Consider the following 17,431-nt stretch of genomic DNA (forward strand, 5'->3'; position numbering starts at 1 on the left):
TTAATACATTTGGTTAATAGAAGATACACTGGTTCAAGAAGACAATCTATGGAGGACAACAGCTAATACTAATAGCTAATACTAATCTGGATCGGCTTGAACAATGAGCCTTATTCTTGAGCTGGACATTGGCAGAATATGATATCTTGTAGCTTTTGAATATTAGGAAATAATTTATTTGTGTACACAATTTCTGCTAGCTGTGCAGTTTAGAGAAACATTTACATTTATACAGTGTTAATTTTTAAAATACAGATCCAACCACATTAGAGTTTAAAATGGCTTCCTTGACCTTGCTACTTAGAACAGTGAATACGATGTGAAAGTGATTGATGTTTAAAACTAAATTTGATTATCCAGGCCTACCCACAGTTTCCTACATTGTAACAGTGACAACACTTCACAAGTACTTGACTGGCTTTTAAATGCTTTAGTAAGTGGTTGTAAGAGGTGCTATAGAAATGCATTTTTAAAATTTGTCCACAAATTTGGATATGTGACAATCAATCCTCTCATCAAAACCATTGATCAAAATTGAGTCTTAATTTTGAGTGATAACAATATCTGACACCATTTCGAATACTCTGAGAATCCAAACACACCATATCCTGAATGATTTGTTTTAAAACACAGTGAGTTGCTGTGATTTGGAATTCACTGTTTGAAAACGGTGCGAGAAGCAGATTGGACTCTATCCTTCAAAAGGGAAATGGACAGATTCTTCAAAGGAAACGAAAATGGCAGGGCAATGGGATTAATTGGACGGCTCTTTCATGAGCTGGCATGAGCATGATGGGCTGGATGGCCTTTTGTGCTCTATGCGATTTTGTGCATTGAAACTGAGTGATAAAGACCTGGAACCCACTTCCTACAAGGGTGGTAGAAGCAGAGATGATGGAATATTTACGAATGGAATCTGGATGGGCGCTTGAGGGAAATAAACCTACAGGGATATGGGGATAGAATGGGGCAATGTGACTGAATGGGTTGCTCTACAGAGAGCCGACATGAACTCAATGGACCGAATGGCCCCATCCTCTGCCCTAAGAATCTACGACCTAAAGACAGAAATTTCAGCCGTTCCAGTCTCTCCAACTAACTGAAGGACCTCATTTGAATCCAACCCCTGGAATCACCTGTGAACTCGCTGGTGCCTCCGCAGGTGGGATGAATGAGTGAATCCCTTCCCACACTCAGGGCAAGTGAACGGCCTCTCTCCAGTGTGAACTCGCTGGTGTGTTAATAAGTTGGATGAATTACTGAATCCCTTCCCACACTCAGTGCAGGTGAACAGTCTCTCCCCGGTGTGAACTCGCCGGTGATTCCGCAGGTTGGATGAATCAGCGAAACTCTTCCCACACTCGGTGCAGGCAAACGGCTTCTCCCCGGTGTGAACTCGCTGATGTCTCTGTTGATCAGACAACGTTCTGAAACTCTTTGCACATTGAGAGCAGCTGAACGGTCTCTCCTCAGTGTGGATGCGCTGGTGGATCCTCAGAACTGCAGCACTTTTGAAGCCACTCCCACAGTCAGAACATTGAAACGGTCTCTCACTGGTGTGAGTGACATGGTGTATCAGCAGGCTGGATGACTGAGTGAATCGCTGCCCACACACGGAGCAGGTGAACGGCCTCTCCTTGGTGTGAACTCGCTGGTGTGTCTGGAGGGCGGATCCATCACTGAATCCCTTCCCACAGTCAGAGCAGATAAACGGTCTCACCCCGGTGTGTACCCGCTGGTGTGTCAATAAGTTGGATGAATTCCTGAATCGCTTCCCACACTGAGAACAAGTAAACGGTCTCTCCCCGGTGTGAACTCGCTGGTGGGCCAGCAGGTGGGCTGAGCGACTGAATCCCTTCCCACACTCAGAGCAGATGAACGGCCTCTCCCCGGTGTGAACTCGCTGGTGCTTCTGCAGGCCAGATGAATTACTGAATGCCTTTCCACAGTCAGAGCAAGTGAACGGCCTCTCCCCAGTGTGAATTCGCTGGTGCGTCAATAAGTTGGATGAATGACTGAATTGCTTCCCGCACTCAGTGCAGGTGAATGGCCTCTCCCCAGTGTGACTGCGTCGATGAATCTCCAGCTTAGATGGGGATCTGAATCCCTTCCCACACTCAGAGCAGGTGAACGGTCTCTCCCCGGTGTGAATTTGCTGGTGTGTCTGCAGATGGGATGACTGAGTGAATCCCTTCCCACACTTGGAGCAAGTGAATGGCCTCTCCCCGGTGTGACTGCGTCGATGGGTTTCAAGCACAGAGGGGGATCTGAATCCCTTCCCACAGTCCCCACATTTCCACGGTTTCTCCATGGTGCGGGTGTCCTTGTGTCTATCCTGGTGGGACAATCAGTTGAAGCCTCGACCACGTACAGAACATGTGTACAGTCTCTCTCCCCACTGTGAATGGTGCGATATTTTCTTTGGTTGTGTAACTGGTTAAAGCTCTTACCACAGTCAGCGCACTGGAACAGTCTCACTCGGGTGTATGTGTGTGTGTCGGTGCTTTTCCAGTCACACTGCTGTTTAAAATCTTTTCAAGCAGAATGAATAAACAAACCTTTTAAATTCTAGATCCAAAAGCCGATGACATTCTGGTCCCAGTGAATCAATTGACTCTGTCAGATCTTGACATGATATTTGGTCTGAGATATCTGTCAGAAAATCCCTCCCTTCAAATATCCTGTAAAAGGAGTTTACACAAGTCATCACTGTCAGTACAATTCAGAACGGACAGTTCTAGTTTCCTTGGAACATTCTTTCCTCTCTTGGTCCACAAAAGCTGCAAATCTCCATCCCACACACCCTCCCTCCTTTCTCACTCTGCTCTATCTAATGTACACCCTCACAAATCTCCTGAAGGTGCCGATTCATGCTGACCAACAGGTCTATGCTCATCATGTCCTGTCCTCAACACAGGGAGCTGAAAATCTTCATGCAGCTTGGTTGGATATACATATTTAATGTACAGTATTGTATTAGCCAATTAGAGATACAGGATGGATGTGACCAAGACCTTTTCTTAGGCAGCTAGCGGTCATGGCCTGGAACTCGCTGTTTATGAGGGTGGTGGAAGCAGAGATGATCAAGCATTTGAAAATTGAATTGGATGGGCACTTGAAGGAAATAAACTTGCAGGGGAACGGGGATACAGAGGGGGAAAGGGACTGGCTGGATTGTTCTACAGAGAGTCGGCATGGACTTGAGCTAGAAAATAGGCTCCTTCTGTACTGCAAGGATCTTTTTTATTCATTCATGGAAAGTGGGTGTCACTGGCGATGCCAGCGCTTATTGCCCATCCCTAAATGCCCTTGAGAAGGTGGTGGTGAGCTGCTGCTCCTGGAAATGATTGGAAATATACACTGTACTATATTAAAAAAGTAGATATAATAATAAATGGGCTCTATCACAAAATCATTAGTAATATATCTAATATGTACCATAGAACAACACTAGACATATCTCTGTCCTACACTAATTTACTGTGCCCTGAAATGTCAGCCACCTCCTGGGGAAACCACCCCTTTAATTGGGAACATTAGGAAAGAGACTATCCTCTTAGCCAGACAAATAAGTGTGTCAAACTGAGGAAGCAAAGGATGTCAATGTCTTTAAGAGAGAGAGAGACCTGGGCCAACCTTTCCAGAGTCTGCACCCTCCCTGGATTCACTTCCTTTCCCTTCAGTTCCTGCAAGTCAACAATTTACCCCCAGAATGAGAAAAGAAATGGAAAGGGGGAGAAAAGAAAGTGTTTTACTCACAGATATTGGACAAAGGAGGAAGTTTTACTCTGTGTGAAGCTCAATCTTCATTCACACAAAGCCCGCGCTGATTGACTGGAGGACCGGAGTCCTTCCGGTCCTCCAACTGTTCCCATTGGTCAGTCCGTCAGCATGAAGGGAAAGGGCGGGCTCTCCCCCGCACATGCGCAGTTTCCCCTCTCCCGAGTTCTCCGAGCGGCTTCTCGCTCTGGCCGGAGCCGTCAGCCGGTTGCCTGGAAATTTGGCTCGAGCAGGTGGAGGTGGAGGGAGAACAATGGGTGGGGGCGGGGCTCCCGTGTCCGCGCGCCTGGCCTGCAGTCTGGAACCCGAGGGCGTCATCGCGGAGCAGAGTGATTCCTATTGGCTGATTCAGGCAGGGTTCCATTGTGGACGTCACAATGCGGAAGTTGGACAATGAGCTTCAGACTAAAACTTCCTCCTCTGGGCAACATCTGTGAGGAAATCAACGTTTCCCCCTTTCGCTTAATTCATCAAGACCCGAATATTGTTTACCTTTGAATCTAGAAGGAGAAATGTTTGTCCGTTCTGTCTGCTTCAACGGGTTTTAAACATCAGTGTGACTGGAAAAGCACCGAGACACACACACCCGAGTGAGAGTGTTTCCAGTGCACTGAGTGTGGAAACAGCTGTCACCAGTTACACAGCCTGAAGAAACATCGCATCATTCACAGCGCAGGAGAGTGGACACATGTGTGTGTGTGGACCCCTCAGTTAATTACTGAACCTGGAAAGACACGAGGACACCTGCACCATGGAAAGAGTGTAGAAATGTGGGGACTGTGGGAAGGTATTCATATCCCCATCAAAGCTGGAAATTCATCAACGCAGTCACACCGGGGTGAGGCCGTTCACCTGCTCTGAGTGTGGGAAGGGATTCACTCATTCAACCCACCTGATGAGACACCAGTGGGTTCACACCGGAGAGAGTCCGTTCACCTGCTCTGAGTGTGGGAACGGATTCAGTGAATCATGCAGCCTGCTGTCACACCAGCGAGTTCACAGTGGGGAGAGACCATTCACCTGCACCGTGTGTAGGAAAGGATTCACTCGGTCTTCCAGCCTGCTGACACACCATGTCACTCACACCAATGAGAGACCCTTTAAATGCACTGACTGTGCGAGTAGCTTCAAAAGCTCTTGGGAACTGATGTTGCACCAGCGTTTTCACACTGAGGAGAGACCGTTCAGCCGCTCTCACTGCACAAAGAGGTTTCGAAGCTCATTCAACCTGCGGGAACACCAGTGAGTCCACGCCAACGAGAGGCCATTCACCTGCTCTGAGTGTGGGAAAGGATTCATTCAGTTGTCCAAATTGCAGATTCACCAGCGAGTTCATACTGGGGAGAGGCCGTTCACGTGCTCTGATTGTGGGAAAAAATTAAGAGATCCATCCACCCTGCTGAGACACCAGCGAGTTCACACTGGGGAGAGGCCATTCACCTGCTCAGAGTGTGGGAAGCGATTCACTCACTTCTCCAGCCTGCTGAGACACCAGTGAGTTCACACCAGGGAGAGGCCATTCACCTGCTCAGAGTGTGGGAAGCGATTCACTCACTTCTCCAGCCTGCTGAGACACCAGCGAGTTCACACTGGGGAGAGGCCATTCACCTGCTCAGAGTGTGGGAAGCGATTCACTCACTTCTCCAGCCTGCTGAGACACCAGCGAGTTCACACCGGGGAGAGGCCATTCACCTGCTCAGAGTGTGGGAAGGGATTCAATGATTCATCCAATCTGCTGACACACCAGCGAGTTCACACCGGGGAGAGACCGTTCGCTTGCACCCAGTGTGGGAAAGGATTCACTCTGTTGTGAACTCGCTTGTGTCTCAGCAGGTTGCATAAGTGATTACAGGAGTTGGATTCTGCTGTTATTGCTGCTGTTAATCTCATCCAGGACTCAACCATGTTCGTTCTGACACTTGGTGAAGTGGGAGGGTTGGAGGGTTTCTTTCTGCTGGACTGGCTGGTCTTACGACTATGCTTCCAGTGGGCTGATGCTCTTTGAGCCTGGAAGTGCACATTTCCACTGAAATGATCCACAAAAGCTGATCAAGTACATTTTACCCTGTATAGTAAATAATGCTTTTCCTACCACTACAGGTAGATCTAAAATAAATACCTTTGTCTCTGTTCCATTGAGTCCACAGCACAGGGCCAGGTCAGTCGGCTCAATTGGTTTCTGTCAGTATTTATGCTCCACATGAGCCTCCACCCACCCCTCTTCATCTCCCCCCATCAGCATATCCTTCTATTCCTTTCTCCCTCATTTATGTATCTAGCTTCCCCTTAAATGTATTCATGCTATTCACCTCAACCACTCACTGTGGTAGAGTTCCACATTCTCACCACTCACTGGGTAAGAGGTTTCTCATGAAATCCCTATTGGATTATTGATCCCCTTCATAATCTTAAAGACTTCCATCAGGTCACCCTTCATTCGTCTCTGGTGCTGCTCTTCTGGACTAATTCTGCTTCCCTCCAGTGTCAGAGTTCAGACTCAGGTTGCACTTGCATTTTATCTGCAGCTTTCATGTGAAGCAAAACCATGACCAAGTACTTGCTCCACAGGGAATAGGCTGCAAACCTATCACCCACCCTGCTCGCACAACACACTGCTACTCTTGCATCTTGCTCGTCTATTCCTTGAACCCAAGAAGCAGGAGCAGCTGCTACATCATTAATAAGCTGAGAATTGTGGAAAATCCATGGTCGACTCTGTAGGATATCGGATTTCAAACTGGCCTCTGGGATCTCGGAGGGTTTCACAGGGTCACCAGATCTGGGATCCGATTTATTACAAGCGGGGAGCGGTGCATCTTGTGAGTTCCACAATCTATATTTTCTGTACTTACTGACTCATTATCTATTTCTGTCGATGTTTGCTGATTTAAATATGAAAACATTCTGCAATGTAAGCAGCATTTCCAATTGGGTAACTGTCTTTGGAGAATGTGTCAGGATTGACGAGGTCTCTCCCACATAGTGAATCATAATAAAGCAGCCCAGCTGGATTGGTGTCCCATCCACCACCCACACACAGTAGCAGCCAGTGTGTCCCATCCACAAGATGCACTGCAGCAACTCCCAAAGGCTCCTTAGACAGCACCTTCCAAACCCACGACCTCTGCCACCTAGAAGGACAAGGGCAGCAGACACACGGGGAACACCACCACCTTCAAGTTCCCCTGCGAGCTACTCACCATCCTGACTTGGAAATATATCCCTGTTCATTCACTGTCGCTGGCTCAAAATCCTGGAACTCTCTCCCTAACAGCACTGTGGGTGTCCCTACACCACATGGACTGCAGCGGTTCAAGAAGGCGGTTCATCACCACCTTCTCAAGAGGCAGTTACGTAAAAGCCAATAAATGCTGGCCCAGCCAGCAATGCCCACATCCCATTAAAGAACAGAAAGAGTCTTTGGTTCCGATCGGCTCCCCATGACAAACAAGAACAAACAGGCCACGCTGCCCCATTCAGTAACTTGAATACACCCATTATCTGTTCACCTCTTCCTGAGCCTGACTGGTTTCTGCTGCCTCGCTCTGTGTGGAGATTCTCACTGACCATTTCTGGTCACTTTCCTCTCCAGGCACCAAACTAGAATGTTAACATCCCGGTCGGGACTGTTAGTGTTTAAAGAGAAATCTGAACAGCCAGTGATTAACAAAAGAACTACACCACAAAATTTCACATTTTTAAAAGGAAACAAACTTTATATACAAAAAAATTGAACAAAGTAAGCACTCCTACCTTTACCCTACAGTTTAGATCTGCGTATGCTATGAATCCAGTTTTCCTTTTACTCCCTCCCCAAAAGTTCCCTTCTCTTACAAAATACTGAAAGTTCATTCACTTTCTTTGGGGACCAACCCAAAGGTATGCCACAGCCCTATGGAATTTACTTTGATTTGTCCCCAGTTTCCCAGTCTGGCACCCAGACTTCCCAAGCTCTTTCTGTCTATGAGGATTCCACTGCCTTCTTGAGCTGACATTGGACAGACCGACTGCTTTTTCCCACTCAGATCCCAAAGCTTCTTCACAGCTCTGTCCAAGCTCACTGTTCATGCTGACTGCTTTCTGCCACAAGACTAACTGCCTTTCACCATTGGGACCCCTGGAGATTTCTTCCTCCAGCTTCAGCTTGGCAAATCTTCCAGCCTCTTTTCCCCTCACACAAACTCCAAGTGAGCTGCAGCCTCCACAAGACCAACAACTCATTCTTATGTTGGTCAAAATCTTCCTTGGCCACTTTGAGAATATCACTCAGATGCTTTTTATGATCAAGCAGAAAGGTTTGATATTCTTAAGATAAAAGCAAAATACTGCAGATGCTGGAAATTCAGAGAAGAGTCATACGGACTCGAAATGTTAACTCTGTTTCCCTCTCCACAGATGCTGCCAGACCTGCTGAGTTTTTCCAGCATTTTCTGTTTTCATTTCAGGTTTGATATTCTTGTTTGGTCTGATCATGAAACAATTTGTAATCTTTGTTTTTCCCAATCCCATTGAGGATGAATTTTATTTAACTCTCTGTGAATGATGTCGACAGCTTCCTTATTTTGAACTTTGATTTTTCTTTTTAGTACTTTGAGTTTTCCATGCGATTCACAAATTCCGTGTCTCCTTTAGCCTTCCTGGCTTTGTAGCAACTTTCTCTAACAAGATAAAATATCCCCCAATTCCGTCCTCAGTGAAATGAGGCGATAGGCCAAGATTCTTTGTCAAATCAAAACTCAGAGTGGGACTCGACTCCTCATGTGAACTATTAGGTTGTCTTTCACCACCTAAATTAAGTTTTTCTTTAGCCAGTTCAAAGTTGCCAATTTGTTTAGAACAGAAGAACATAAGAACTAGGAGCAGGAGTAGGCAAATCAGCCCCTCGAGCCCGCTCCCCCATTCATTACGATCATGGCTAATCTCATTTCAGCCTCAAGTCCAATTTCCCGCCCTCTCCCCATTACCTTTCAACCCATTACTAATTAAAAATCTGTCTATCTCCTCCTTAAATTTATTCAGCGCCCCGGCATCCACTGCAGTCTGAGGTAGTGAATTCCACAGATTCACGGCCCTTTGAGAAAAGTAATTCCTCCTCATCTCTGATTTAAATCTACCACCCCTTAGCCTAAAACTATGGCCTCTCATTCCAGAATGCCCCAGAAGGGGAAACATCCGCTCCATGTCTACTTTGTCTATCCCCTTTAGCATCATATATACCTCAATTAGATCTCCTCTCATCCTTCTAAACTCTAGCGAGTATAGGCCTAAACTGTTCAATCTCTCCTCATAAAACAAGCCTCGCATCTCTGGAATCAATCTAGTGAACCGCCTCCAGTGCAACTACATCCTTCCTTAAGTAAGGGGGCCAAAACTGTGCACAGTACTCCAGGTGCGGTCTCACCAATGCCTTGTACAGTTGCAACAACACTTACCTATTTTTATACTCTATTCCTTTCACAAAAAATGCCAAAATTTCATTTGCCTTCCTTATTACCTGCTGTACCTGCATACTAACTTTCAGCGACTCATGCACAAGGACACCCAGATCCCTCTGCACTGAAGCATTCTGAAGTTTCTCTCCATTTAAATAATAAGTCGCCTTTTTATTCTTCCGACCAAAATGGATAACCTCACGCTTATCCACATTAAGCTCCATCAGCCAAATTTTGGCCCATTCACCTAACCTGCCCTCTCTTTGAAGCTCCCTGTCTCTTTCCTTATCTATTTCCTCCCTTTCTGTATCCACTGGAGGTTAGAAGAATGAGAGGTGATCTTATTGAAACATATAAGATCCTGAGGGGACTTGACAGGGTGGATGCTGAAAGAGTGTTTCCCTTTGTGGGAGAGACTAGAACAAGAGGACACAGTTTAAATATAAAGGGGTCTCCCATTTAAGATGGAGATGAGGAGAATTTTTCTCTCTCGGAGGGTCATTGGTCTGTGGAATTCACTTCCACAGAAATTAGCGGAAGCAGGGTCATTGAGTATATTTAAGGTTGAGTGAGAAATATTACTCATTGACAAGGGAGTCGAAGGTTAAATCTGGTAGACAGTGAAGTAGAATTGAGACACAATCAGATCAGCCATGATCTTATTGAATGGCAGAGAAGACTCGAAGGTCCGAATAGCCCACTCCTGCTCCTCATTCGTATGTTTGTTGTGTATGACTGCTTTCTGCCACAGGACTAACTGCCTTTCTGGGTGAGGGTCACTGCACATTTCTTCCTCCAGCTCGAAGTGAGGCAAATCTTCCAGCTTCTTTTCCACCCTCACCAACCGAGTGAGTTGCAAAGTACCCAAGACCAAATCTGTAACTGTCTTCTCTGAGAAACACCCAGATAAATTAAACAAAAGGACCTTCTAACCCCCGTAGCCCATCTCCATGGCAAAGTGGCATGTTTCAGGAGGTTCCAAACTGAAATGCAAACTAAACATTTATGATTTTAAAAACACCCTTTCATTCAGTGATCCATATGAAATATGAAACCAGGTATTTGCAACATGGTTCAAAGAGCATCAGCCCACTGGAAGCAAAGTCGTGAGACCAGTCAGTCCAGCAGAAAGAGACCCTCTGACCCTCCCACTTCACCAACTGTCAGAATGAACATGGTTCAGTCCTGGATGTGATTAACAGCAGCAGTAACAGCAGAATCCAACTCCTGTAATCACTTGTGAACTCGCTGGTGTCTCTGCAGGTGGGATGACTGAGTGAATCCCTTCCCACACTCAGAGCAGGTGAACGGCTTCTCCCCAGTGTGCACTCGCTGATGTGTTTGCAGGTTGGATAACTGAGTGAATCCCTTCCCACACTGACAGCAGGGAAATGGCCTCTCCCCGGTGTGAACTCGCTGGTGTCTCAGCAGGATGGATGAATCAGAGAATCCCTTCCCACATTCAGAGCAGCTGAACGGCCTCTCCCCGGTGTGAACTCGCTGGTGTGTGAAGAGAGTGGAGGAATCACTAAATCCCTTCCCACACACGGAGCAGGTGAATGGTCTCTCTCCCGTGTGAAATCGATGGTGTGTCAGCAGGTTGGATAACTGAGTGAATCCATTCCCGCACTCAGAGCAGGTGAATGGCCTCTCCCCAGTGTGAACATGTTGATGAGTTTCCAGCACAGATTGGAACTGGAATCCCTTCCCACCATCCCCACATGTTGATGGTTTCTCCATGGTGCGGGTGTCCTTATTTCTTTGTATGTTTGATGATCAATTGAAGCCTCATCCACACACACAACATGTGTATGGTCTCTCCCTACAGGGAATGGTGTATTATTTTTCAGCCTGTGTAACTGGTGAAAGCTCTTTCCACAGTCGGTGTACTGGAACACTCTCACTCAGGTGTGTGCGTGTCTCAGTGCTTTTCCCGTCCCCCTGATGTTTAAAATCGTTTTAAGCAGACAAACAATTCTCCTTAGAGTTTCAATGACCGGTGATATTCAGCTCCTGATGAATTGAGTAATTCCATCAGATCACAACATGGTGCTTAGTTTGAGATATTTGACTAAATCCTCTCCTTCTAATATCCTGCAAAAGAAGTTTACAAAAGTCATCATTGTCAGTACAGGATAGAAATTCAGAACAGGCAATTCTAGCTGCTATGGTGCATTCTTTCCTCTCCCACTGCCCCAAAGCTGTAAATCTCCGACCCATACACTCTTCCTCCATTCTCACTCTGCTATACCTAATATACACCCTCCCAATTGTCCTGAAGGTGCTGATTGATGCTGATCGACAGACAGATCCGTGCTCACTGCTTCCTGTCCTGGGCACAAGGACCTGAAACTCTTTATGCAGGCTGTTAGCCTTTTGGTTTCTAAATTACTGGAATAAAACTGTGTGTAATACTGTGCACTAGAACTGTGTTACTTGCTTGGAAATGGAGGGAGGATGCAAGGAAGAACTTTCTTTGGGAGCAAGTGGTGATGACCTGGAACTCGCTGCCTATGAGGCTGATGGAAGTGGAGATGATCATTGATTTCAAAATTCAATTTGATGGGCACTTGGAGGCAATAAACTTACTGGGGAATGGGGATATAGAGGGGGAATGGGACTGACTGGATTGCTCCACAGAGTCGGCAGGAAGTCTAGTGATGACTCCAAGACTGGAAATATATAATGTAGCTACAGTTCTATATTATAAGACTAGAAATAATAATAAATGAACTTTAATACAGAACCATGAATAATTTTTATAAAATATATACCTTACAGCAAGACTAGACATATCTCTGTCCGATATTAATTTACTGTCCCCTTAAATGTCAGCTATCTCCTGGAGAAGCCACCCCTTTCATTGTGAACAGTAGGAAAGAGACCATCCTTTTAGCCAGACAAATAAATGTGTCAAAAACAAAAACAGAAATACCTGGAAAAACTCAGCAGGTCTGGCAGCATCGGAGGAGAAGAACAAAGTTAATGTTTCGAGTCCTCATGACCCTTCAACAGAACTAAGTAGAAATAGGAAAGGGGTGAACTATAAGCTGGTTTAAGGCCGGGGGGGGGGGGAAGAGGGGGGGGGGGAAGAAGGGGGGGTTGTTGGGACAAGCAAGCAGTGATAGGAGGAGATAACCAAAATATGTCACAGATAAAAGAACAAAGAGGTGTTGAAGGTGGTGATATTATCTAAAAGAATGTGCTAATTAAGATTGGAGAGCAGGACAAGCAAGGTAGCTCTAGTGGGGGTGGGGTGAAATAAACCATGGGTGGAATACATTTAAAAATAATGGAAATAGGAGGGAAAAGAAAAACCTATATAAATTGTTGGAAAAAACAAAAGGGAGGGGGAAGAAACGGAAAGGGGGTGGGGATGGAATTCAAGATCTAAAGTTGTTGAACTCAATATTCAGTAGCACGTTCTTTTAGATAATATCACCACCTTCAACACCTCTTTGTCCCTTTGTCTGTGACATCTTTTGGTTATCTCCTCCTATCACTGCTTGCTTGTCCCAACAACACCCCCCGCCTTCTACCACCCCCCACCCTCCCTCTTTAAACCAGTTTATATTTCACCCCTTTCCTATTTCTACTTAGTTCTGTTGAAGGGTCATGAGGACTCAAAACATCAACTTTGCTCTTCTCCGCCGATGCTGCCAGACCTGCTGAGTTTTTCCAGGTATTTCTGTTTTTGTTTTGGATTTCCAGCATCCGCAGTTTCTTGTTTTTAAATAAATGTGTCAAGTTGAGGGAGCAAAGGATGTCAATGTCTTTAAGAGAGAGAGAGTGAGACCTGGGCCAACCTTTCCAGAGTCTGCACCCTCCCTGGATTCACTTCCTTTCCCTTCAGTTCCTGCAAGTCAACAATTTCCCCCCAGAATGAGAAAAGAAATGGAAAGGGGGAGAAAAGACAAGGTTTTACTCACAGATGTTGGACACAGGAAGAAGTTTTAGTCTGTGTGAAGCTCAATCTTCATTCACACAAAGCCCGCGCTCTGATTGGCTGGAGGACCAGAGTCCTTCCGGTCCTCCAACTCTACCTATTGGTCAATCTCCTGCCTGAAGTCAATAGGGCAGCGGAAGCCTTCGTTGGCGCGGGAGACCCTTTGAGCCTCATGATGAGTTGAGCGGTTGGTCAATGGGAAACTCCATTCTCTGCTCATGCGCAGCTTCCCATCTCCCTCGGACATGCGCAGTCCCGGGCCTCCCGCCCGCGCGGCGGATAGAGCGGTTTCCCCAGCCCTGGGGATTGTGGGGGCTGCGGCCGCCATTGCTCATTCGGAGCCCAGTCTCGAAGCTCCTGGGACTGGGATGGATAGTGGGGGTGGGATGGATAGTGGGGGTGGGGGGCGCAGTGACCCCACCCTGACACAAAGTACATGTGGGTAGTCACTGGATTTGATTGTGACGCCCCCTTAGCAACACAGTTTGTTAACTTCATGTGTAAAGATTTAGACACCTAGTTGACATACTGGGGAGGGCAATAGGTGAGTGTGAAACTGAACCCGAGAGTCAGCACCTTCGGGGAGGAGAATTGGGGAAAAAGCAGGAGTAGGATAGTAAGATGATTAGTGTTAAATTCAATAGGGAGGAGGGCTTGCATTGGGGGGTGGCAGATGTTTATAGTTTGAAGGAGGAGAAACATGTCTTACGATAATTAGAATTGTCACTTCTGAATTTCTATCCTGTATTGACAGTGATGACTTGATAACGTCAACCCATTCATAATCTTGAAGTCCTTTGTCAGGTCAACCCTCAGCCTTGGCTTCCCCAGCTTCTTCGCTCTATCCTGTAACTTAAACACTCTTAGTTCTGGTATCATCCTTGTGAATCTTTCTTGCATCTTCTCGACGTCCTCTGTCACTTTAAAAGGGGTGTATAATTAAAATTTAGGCTTAGTTTAATTTGGCTGCAGGCACCTAATTTCTTGATTCCAAATTGACCTTCGAAGATACTTTAATTCAAAGGAGACTTAAGCATCAGGCAAGACCGGGCTCTGGAGTAGCAAATAATATTAATACTTTTTTAAAAGAAAAAGGTTTACTTTCGAAATACACAAGCAACTTTCCCCACCTCAATTGGGCGACCACCCCAGGTAGAAGTGTGAATCTTCCTCAGGTTTCTGAACCAACAGCGATTTCCCTAAATCCTGTCCCAAGGGTCCCTCAGTTTCTCCACGAATAGAGTCCAATTCACAAGACCAAGATGGTTCTTGAAACCCACTTTTAACGCCTGAATTAATATAAACCCATCTCGAATCAGGCCTGTTGTCATTAGACAATTGGTCATAGATGTTACTGGGTTAATTTTATTGGATTTAACCCTTTCCATACATTATTTCATGGAGCAGAACAATTGGACTGTTCAGGATCTTTCTTTTTATCTGAGGTTAGACAATGTTATAGACCAAGATGGGAGGATTGCGCAGTTAATTCTAGCCCCACATCTTCACAGGCCATAACAATAGTTTAAATGTTTAATTCACCCACAAAACAGGTCAATTGTTACCCATTGATACTGTTATTCCCAGCTGAAAAAAAACTGTAACCAGGCTTCTTTCAGTAAACACAAAAGATTGAATTATTATAAAACAAATTACTTTTTAAAAACAAGTGAATGAACTGATTAACATACAGCTTGTAGTTTAGAAGTGCAATGATTTTCCACTTTAAAAAAATATATATTCGAACCCCCATACACACATACACACAACAGGACAAAACAAACACAGTCCCCTGGAGAAGCTGGAGTATGGGAAAGTTTCTTTTAAAAGGATAACATTTGAAGAGATCACAACACTGTTGATCTAACAGAATTCTGGTCACAATAGGTCTGGAGGTTCCTTCAGATGGATTTTTTGGCAAAACTGTCCTTGATCACTCTTATTTGTCACAAATCTGCAGACCTTAGAAAAACAGACAAATTATCCTGATGGGACATTTTTGAAGAAGGTTTAAGACAAAGGTGGGGCAGAGAGAGGGAAAGAGAGAGTATATTTTGCAGCCTAATTCTAGGGCACACACACTCTCTCAGACTCAGGGTTCTAAAGGACTAAGATGTTCAAAGAATACTTCTCTTAGGCCAGATGATTTTAATCAATCAGCAAGAGTCTTCAGCCTGGCAACAGCAGTTCTTTGTTAATTTAGATATACAAAGTATCTCCTCCCCCTCCAGGTGTTCCCGCTGGGTAGCTTAATTCAGCCGTGGTTTATTGAAGAATAGTACATTCACAGCCCTGAATTAAAACTCCAGACGTTTAAAAATAACTCAGGAGGGAGAATGTCCAAAATTCACTGTTCTTCAAATTATCCAAAAACGGGCTCCTCACAACAAGATCATGAACGGTTTACATCGAGGAAATAAAGAGAACTGTTTCCACTGACAAAAGGGTTGTTAATCAGAGGACGCAGATTGAAGGTGATTGACATAAAAGCCAGAGGGGAAATGAGGAAGATAAACCTTTACACAGTGAGGTGTTGTGATCTGGAATGCACTGCTTGAAAGGCTGGTGGAAGCAAATTCAACTAAGGGAATTGGCTAAATCTGGAAGGGGACTAGTTTGCAGGACTCATGGGGAAAGGGCAGGAGAGTGGGAATAATTGAGTAGCTGTTTCAACGGGCCAGCACAGGCACGATGGGCCGAATGGCCTCCTTCTGTGCTGTGAGACTCTGTGATCACAGATAAATAAATGTGTGTCTGTAATATGTACAGTGACGTCAATCATATCTAGAATTCTCTTTGTGACGTTTCAGAATTTTATCCCTTTCCTTCCAGTTTAGTTTCAGATAAAGAGAACAAAATAAATCACTTTCAGTACATTGAGCAGCCCCAATGTCTATTCTCAGCCAGCATTACACAGGAGGAAAAGTGCTGGATTCTCAGACCAGCAAGTCAAGGCTTCCTCTTTAAATGGCCACTTCCCACAATGGATTCAGTGGCCTCTGAAGGGAAGCAGCCTCGGTCAACACTGGGAGTTCCTGCCCCCACCCGTCAGCTGGCTCGTGCTGGCTCATGCTCCTGTTGGACGATCTGCCTGTAAGGATAGGAGTGTGTCAGTTTAAAAAGAAACCTGCATTTCTATAGCGCCTTTCACAACCTCAGGGTTTCTCAATGTGTTTCAACACCAATGAAGCTCTTTCTGAAGTGTAGGCACAACGGGAAACGTGGCAGCCAATTTGTACACTGCAAAATCCCACAGTTGGCAATGTGATGATGACCATGCCACCTGTTTTTACTGATATTGATTAAGGGATAAATATTAGGCCCCAGGACTAGTCCCTCTCCAGTATTTATCCAATTCCCTTTGTTGAATCTACTTCCACCAACCTTTCAGGCCGTGCATTCCAGATCACAACACCTCACTGTGAAGATTAGCCTTCCTCATTTCCCTTCTGGCTTTTATGTCAATCACCTTCAATCTGTGTCCTCTGGTCAACAACCCTTTTGTTAGTGGAAACAGTTTCTCTTTATTTCCTCGATGTAAACCGTTCATGATCTTGATCACCTCTATCAAATCTCCTCTTAGCCTTCACTGCTCCAAGGAGAACAACCGTGGCCTCTCCAGTGTGTTCACATCACTGAGGTTCCTCATTCCTGTCCCTGTACTAAATCCCTGCACCCTTTCCAAGGCCTTGACATCCTTCCTGAATTATGGGGCCCATATATGCGGTTCATTTCTGGAGAAATAGCATTGAAAAGCAGAGAGATGATGTTTAACTTGTATCGAAGCTTGGTTAGACCACGCTTGTAATAGTGTGAAGTTTCTGGGTCCCCATAATTATAAAAGGGATAGAGAGGTGTAAGCTGACCTGGACACTAGATTTTAGTTTAACTCGACCATCCTAAGGGAGCTTTTACACTACATTCACTATATTAAGCTAACAGGGTCAAGATGGCATTTTATACTAACACTGGGCTAAAAAAGCCATGTATTCTGTATCATCCTTTACATGTAATTAATCAAGAGTTACCGTGGAATTACTAACAAGCCAGAAACACACTGAAATAAGTAGTGAGACTCAATGTATAATTGAAGAATAAGTAATTAATCAAGTAGTTGTTAAGACTCGACAGGATGCTAATGTTCGAAGTTTAAAATATTAATTTGCTGCTGTAAACATTGTGCGTGGCAACAGAGATCAGTCCACTACAGTCCATGGCCATCTCGGGCACCTGTAAGAGGATGAATGGAGGCTTGTCTAAACACAGATATAAG

The 17,431-nt window shown here is 45.2% G+C and overlaps 4 protein-coding genes across 12 annotated transcripts in view; 1 reads left to right on the top strand and 3 right to left on the bottom strand.

Annotated features, from left to right (window-relative positions):
* Positions 1-17,431, bottom strand: part of LOC144697221 (uncharacterized) — a 264,883-nt gene that overhangs the window by 158,411 nt on the left and 89,041 nt on the right. The window lies entirely within an intron of this gene.
* The window catches only part of LOC144697932 (uncharacterized), a 273,791-nt gene that overhangs the window by 77,428 nt on the left and 178,932 nt on the right, over positions 1-17,431 (top strand). The gene's annotated exons all lie outside the window — the stretch shown is intronic.
* The window catches only part of LOC144697160 (uncharacterized), a 176,133-nt gene that overhangs the window by 29,616 nt on the left and 129,086 nt on the right, over positions 1-17,431 (bottom strand). The gene's annotated exons all lie outside the window — the stretch shown is intronic.
* The window catches only part of LOC144696912 (uncharacterized), a 44,341-nt gene continuing 27,782 nt past the window's right edge, over positions 873-17,431 (bottom strand). The window contains exons 1-3 of one of the 6 annotated variants that reach the window (XM_078568631.1): positions 10,486-11,245; positions 4,926-4,949; positions 873-2,234 (exon numbers count right to left, since the gene is read on the bottom strand). In XM_078568631.1, coding sequence (XP_078424757.1) covers positions 1,133-2,234; positions 4,926-4,949; positions 10,486-10,952 — 1,593 coding nt within the window. In that variant the 5' untranslated portion in view covers positions 10,953-11,245 and the 3' untranslated portion in view covers positions 873-1,132. Of the gene's footprint in view, positions 2,324-4,925; positions 4,950-10,449; positions 11,246-17,431 lie in introns of those variants that run through there. The other 5 variants (XM_078568632.1, XM_078568629.1, XM_078568628.1 and 2 more) reach the window with 5 other exon arrangements.

The sequence above is a fragment of the Cetorhinus maximus genome, chromosome 23 (genome assembly GCF_964194155.1).
Source record: "Cetorhinus maximus chromosome 23, sCetMax3.hap1.1, whole genome shotgun sequence".
Lineage (NCBI taxonomy): Eukaryota > Metazoa > Chordata > Chondrichthyes > Lamniformes > Cetorhinidae > Cetorhinus > Cetorhinus maximus.